The 6,488-nt window shown below is 40.9% G+C and overlaps 1 protein-coding gene across 1 annotated transcript; it reads left to right on the top strand.

Moving 5' to 3' along the window:
• Positions 1 to 329: 329 nt before the first annotated feature.
• Positions 330 to 1,268, top strand: LOC103745591 (olfactory receptor 5V1-like). Its single transcript, XM_008847546.1, has one exon. The coding sequence runs from the start codon at positions 330 to 332 to the stop codon at positions 1,266 to 1,268; it is 939 nt and encodes a 312-aa protein (XP_008845768.1).
• Positions 1,269 to 6,488: the final 5,220 nt, after the last annotated feature.

Raw genomic sequence — 6,488 nt, forward strand, 5'->3', positions numbered from 1 at the left:
CTCCCTCCTCCTTCTCCTGCTCCTCCTCCTCCCTCTCGTACTCCTTTGCTTCTTCTCCTCTCTCCATTGTTGTCAAGTTATAACTACATTTTTAGCTAGTTGACTCAGAGAAAATCCTACCAATTGATTCATCAAAAAATATTTACTTAGTTCATTATAATATGGTCATTTAATTAAGCAAACTGATCCTTATGATTGGTTTGTCCATGACAAAAGACATGCCTCTGTAGACAATGTTCACGAGCATGCTTGAATTGATCTCCTGTTTCTTTTTCTTCACTTAGCTGTGCAGGACCACTGCATCTGAATAGAACATCAGAGAGGCAGAAATGTCCAATCAGACAACAGTGACTCAATTCATCCTCAGGGGATTTTCAGATGTCCCCAAACTTAAATTTGCAATGATATTCTTTTTCTTCTTTGTTTACATGTTTGGCCTACTGGGGAATATCTCCATTGTCACAGCTGTGATTACAGAAAGCCGGCTCCATTCCCCTATGTACTTCTTTCTGAAGAATTTATCTTTTCTAGATATGTGCTATATCTCAGTCACCATCCCTAAGGCATTAATTATCTCCTTCATGGACACTGGGGTTATCTCCTACTTTGAGTGTGTAGCTCAGCTTTACATATTTGTTACACTTTGTGCCACTGAATGCTTTCTTCTCACAGCAATGGCTTATGACCGGTGCTTGGCCATCCTTAAGCCCCTGCTCTATGGGATAACGATGAGCCATAAGTTTTGTTCTGAACTGGTTGCCATGGCCTGGGTATGTGGGGCCATCTACTCAGCCTTCCACACTTTCAACACCTTCTCCCTGTCCTTCTGCGGGCCCAATGTTATTGAACATTTCTTCTGTGACATCCCTCCCATCATGAGACTTTCCTGTACCAATTATCACATCAACGAGGTGGTGGGCTTTTCCTTTAGCAGCTGCATCATCATGAGCTCCTTTGCCCTCACAGTTCTCTCCTATGTGGGCATCATCTCTGCAATGGTTCAGATGCCCTCTGTGGATGGCAGGTGGAAAGCCTTCTCTACCTGCACCTCTCACCTGACCACAGTCTTTTTGTTTTATGGAACTGGAGTTTTCACATATTTGAGGCCTGCCTCTCAGTACTCTCCAATCCAAGGTCGCCTGGCATCCATTTTCTACTCCATTATCACACCCTCTTTGAATCCTGTTGTCTATTGTCTGAGGAACAAAGATATGAAAATAGCACTACAGAAGCTTTACTGTCAAAGGAAGAGATACATCCGAGAATAATACAGTTTGTCCACACTCCAGTCAGATCAGTGACAGTTACTGAAACCACATACTTACTCATGTTAGAAATGGGTCCCTAGAAAATGACCACATAATCAAAAATATTTTGACAAAGCAAAAAGTTTTACTTCTGCAGAAGTGCAAAGCAGCTCCAAATCCAGCAAGCATACACAGTGGGAGTCTCGCTGGTTACTCCTAATGCAAAGGCATCCTGTGCCTTACTCAAGTGATCAGAGATCAGCCACAATTCAAGACAACACAGCCAATCACCACTCATCAAAGAAGTCTCTTTTGAAAAAGATGGAGCCCATTTTAGAGATCCACAACTGGACACACACAGAGAATAAGTGTTTGTGAGATGCCTAACCCTCAGTGACACATCTACAATGGAACCTCTCTGCACCTGAGGCTCATGGAACATAGTGGAACAAGGGGTGGAGAGAACACTAATGCATCTCCCAACTCTCATCAGTGAAGCTTCCTCATACAACAGAGGGCGACTAACACAAAAGGCCACAACTAACCAAACTGTAGAGAATAAGAGATTGCAGAGTGTATTTCCCTGGACAGGACCCCTGTATTAAACCTCATCCACTCATGGCTCAGGTACCATTGTAGAAGCGGGGGAGGGGGAATTGTAAGAGCCAGGGTTGGTGCATGAACATAGGGAAAGAGTCCTCCAGGTTCCAGGGAATTACTCATATGGTGACAGCATGTATAAGACCCATGCAAACTCAATTAGACAAAAACCAGCATAGAACTGGGAAAATGGCCAGGACAAGGAACTATTTGGCAGTTGGTCACTGTTGGATGAGAGAGAGTTGATCTTCTTAAAGGGAGTGACACCAGATAGGCTGAACAGGCTCCAGTGGATGAGCTCACACTGAGGGAAATCTGAGTACACAAACTTGACTCTCTAGGCCTTAACACATATGACAAAATGCATGAAGTCCTGTGGGCAGGCTATGAGGCTGGGTGCAGATAGGGAAAGTGGTGCTAAATATAAGATGTATGAAATCTACAAAAATTCAATAAAGATATATTTTAAAAATATAATGGGTTTCTACGCTCTCTGCTAGGCTCAGAGACCATTGAGGACAAGGGAGTGGAAGAGCCAGACGTTTGTGACAACTGGAATGAGACAGTGTCTTCTGGACATGACAGGATGCCACACTCATGCACTCAGAGTGGCTGTGGTTGCCTGCACAAGATCTGCACAATATCAAGTCAGCATTGTCGCAAGGAGTGAGAAGGGGCTCATGAGCCACCATCCTAACTGAGGAGCTATGATGTCTTCCAGGGGAGGAAAAGGCAGTTTTCTTTTTGGGTGTGGTTTCTAATTGGTTGACCAACCATACTCCAGTGAATGGGCCCACACCCAGGAGTATATAGGCAGAACAAGTTGGAATCAATTGGATATTTAAAAAAGAAAAGTCATGATGTTGCAAGGGGGCTGTTTGGAGAGGTGAGTGAGGGTGGATCTGAGAGGAGTTTGGGGAGGAGTGGATGGTGAATAAGATCAAAATACATTTAATGACATTCGCAAAAATAATAAAAATATTTTGAAGTAAAAAAGACGACACAGCTCAAGGATGCAACCTTGAGCATATGCTTTGATTCTAGAAAAATGCTGACTGGAGGAAGGGATTTTGCCAGATGGTGTCTTTACAAATTTCTTAAAAGATGAAACCTTCTTTGTTGCATTTAATGCTTTGATAGAAAAATATACTCTTATTATATTTCCCACAATTCAATTCCTCTTCATTTTCCCTCCTCTAACATTTTACATGGGTTACCAGGAAAAAAATGTGGGATATTTCCCCATATTCCTGTAATCGAGTTTATGGTCTCTGTACAAAGCCTAATAACCACAATGACCAGCACAGCAAGCTATCTCTATCGGTGTAGTAGTGGCACTTTTATCTAGGAAGTAATCAACATCTATCTAACTGGGCTTAAAGCTGCTCACTTAGAGGGAACTCATGTGTGGTACTGCACACATATCCAAATACATGTGGCTGGAGAGGTCACAGGTTCTAAAGACAACCCGATGTCTGTCACAACCCTAGACTAGACAAATGTAATTAAATAATTAAATATAATTTCTTTCTTATTTTTTGATATTTTTCAGATAGGGTCTCCTTGTAGCCCCAGCTGTCTTGGAACTCCCTATGTAAACCAGGCTAGCCTCAAACTCACAGAGATCTGCCCACTTCTGCCTCCTGAGTGCACCAACACGCCCAACAACAAATATAATTTCTTAACATGTGCTAAATATGGATCCCTGTGTTAACAGACAAATATACCTGTCACCACCCATCAAAGAAGCTTCTTTTTGCCACAGATGAAGGCTATTACAGAGTTCCACAACTGGTCACACATGGAGAATATATGACTGAGAGATGCCCAGCCCTAAGTAACATATCTACAGTGGACCCTCTACACCAAAGGCTCATGGAATACTGCAAAACAGGGGCTAGAGAATACTAATACATCTCTCAACTCTCACCAGTGAAGCTTCTTCATACAACAGACTGTGATGTACACAGAAGACTACAAATGGCTAAGTTTTAGAGAATAAGAGACTGCAGAGTGTCTGCCCCTGGACAGGAGTCTGTATTAAACCTCACTTACCTAGAGCTCAGGGACCATTGTGGAAGATGGGACAAAAAGACTGTAGGAGCCAGGGATGGTGGATGACTACAAGGAAAGAGTATTCCAGGCTTCTGGGAACTTTGTCATATGAACTTCAGCAATGCTATTAGTATGCACAAGACCCACGCAAACTCACTCAGGCAAGACCCAGCACAGAAATAGGGAAAAGGGCAGGAGGCCCCAACCTTAGCCCAGAAACTGTTGGCAGCTGATCACTGCTGGGTGAGGGCAAGTTGGTCTTCTTTAAGGGAGTGATTCTAGATAGACTGACCAGACTTCAGTAGATGAACTCACACCAAGGGACATCTGGAAATACAGACTTGACTTGATAGGCCTTAACATATATGACAGAATGAATGAAATCCAGTTGGGGGGGGCAGCTGTGATAGATGCAGATGGGAGAAGGGCTTTAAATATGTTTAGAGATGTATGAAATGCACAAAAATACAATAGTCTATCTATCTATCATCTATCTATCTATCTATCTATCTATCTATCTATCTATCATCAATCATCATCTATCTATGAAAAATGCATAAGATAGGTCACTTATGGGATGCTACAATTCTCAAAGTTCTCATGCCAATGGCAGGCTACTTCTTTGAAACCATGGAGCCAGGGCATGTGATAAAGAGGTCTAGAATCTAAATTTTCTGTACCTGATCAAAGGCATGATGAAATGTTTACCTCCTAGTTTAAGAAGTTGGACAAGTTGAAGAAGGCAGTTGATGATGCCAGGCGTGGTGTAGCTCACTTGGCAGAGTGGGGGCCTAGCATGAAGGTGGACCTGTGTTTGAGCCCCAGCACTTCATCAACATGTGAGGTAGCCCAGAGGCCTGCCATCCCAGCCCTGCAGATTTGAACACAGGGAGATCTGGTGTTCAAGCTTATACTTGACCTCAGTAAGTTCCTTGGCTTTGTGGGCAAGGTGAAATTCTCTCAGAACAGCAACAGAGGCAATGTAGATCTTTACTCTTTCTTCTACTTTCTTTTCCTTCAAAGTCCTTAAAGTTGAATGGAAAAGAATCAGATCATGATCATAACAGACAAGCTAAAGACTTGCTGGTAATTTAAAATGGAAAATAAGGTAACAAAAACCACTCTCTGCCTCAGTATAATCTAGATCATTCCTTATAGACATGCCTAGAGACATGTTTTCATAGTGATTCTATTATCACCTAGGGGATCTTCATTGTTTTGTTTTGTTTTTTTCTCCATCAACTGAAGAATTAAAAGGCATGAAAATTCTCAGACACAATGTCACAAACTTTATTAAAAGTAAAAAAAATGCACGCATACATACATTCACATAGAGATGAAAGCTCTCCACAAGTGGAGAGGGGATTTGGAAACCTGGGCCTGAGTCTTTCAAATGTTCTTGGTGGTATGGGCAGCCCCACCCAATTTTGGATTGGTCAACTTAAACAGAGAAGTGAGTACTGGTAAGCCACATCTCCAAGCTGAGCTATGTCCAGGGCTGCATGACTCTAAGTTTGCCCCAGCAGTTGAAGGGGCCCTGTTGGAGTAAAAAATAAGGACTTTCCTGCTGGAATTAAAAATAAAGCCTGCCAAGCCAGGCGTGGTGGTGCACACCTTTAATCCCAGCACTTGGGAGGCAGAGGCAGGCGGATCTCTGTGAGTTCAAGGCCAGCCTGGTCTACATAGTAAGCCAGGACAACTGGGGCTACAGGGAGACGCTGTCTCAAAAAAACCAAAAAAATAAAAATAAAAACAATAAAAAAGCCTGCTGCCCTTTTCTCCATCACCTTGTCCTGTGTCTATGGTCTCTCTCTCTCTCTCTCTCTCTCTCTCTCTCTCTCTCTCTTTTTTGGATAGTGCAAAATTTAATTTTACTAGACAAGCAAAAATAGCGATTATTTAGTAACCAAAATAATTTATACAGCTATCTTTTAATTACTTTTAAAAATTAACATACTTATGTAACTCTGGCTACTGTTAGTTACAAACAAGATCAGAAAACTAGTAAACTAGTACAAATAATAACTATGACAGGGGAAAACAAAGACCATGTTCCAGCAAGTCTTACATATCATAAACACTGATCTGTTTAGATTTTAAAACTATACATCAGAACTATTAAATCATTCTATTATGAAAATTACCTTAGAAAAGATAAACACAAGGACAAGTCTGGAGATCTTGACTTACCAACTTTGACCATTACTGGCAGTTGTGTTTTGGGTTTAAAAAAATTATTTATTTAATAACCATATAATTAGAAGAAGCATTTCATTACAACAGCATTGACATATTAAATAACAATTTCCAGAGCTAAGATGCATCTTTTTCAAAATTGGCTGTAAATTTTTATGTTTACAGTTGAATTAATACAGTTCTACTATATTGTACTCAGTATAAATCCTATAAGACATAAAATTATAAAATTAATTTAAACTTTAAAAAAGATCTCCATTGCATTATTAAAATACAAGTTTCATACAGAAAAATTCGTTTTTAATACAACTGACACTAAGATGCACATGCGTTTCTAATCTCTATATATCTGATTATTACTAGTCACAGTCAGTTACTTTCTGAGCTCCT

Source organism: Nannospalax galili, unplaced genomic scaffold (genome assembly GCF_000622305.1).
Source record: "Nannospalax galili isolate Female #2095 unplaced genomic scaffold, S.galili_v1.0 scaffold120, whole genome shotgun sequence".
Lineage (NCBI taxonomy): Eukaryota > Metazoa > Chordata > Mammalia > Rodentia > Spalacidae > Nannospalax > Nannospalax galili.

Coding starts and splice junctions, on each gene's coding strand:
- LOC103745591 (XM_008847546.1), top strand. CDS start 330: ATGTCCAATCAGACAACAGTGACTCAATTCATCCTCAGGGGATTTTCA.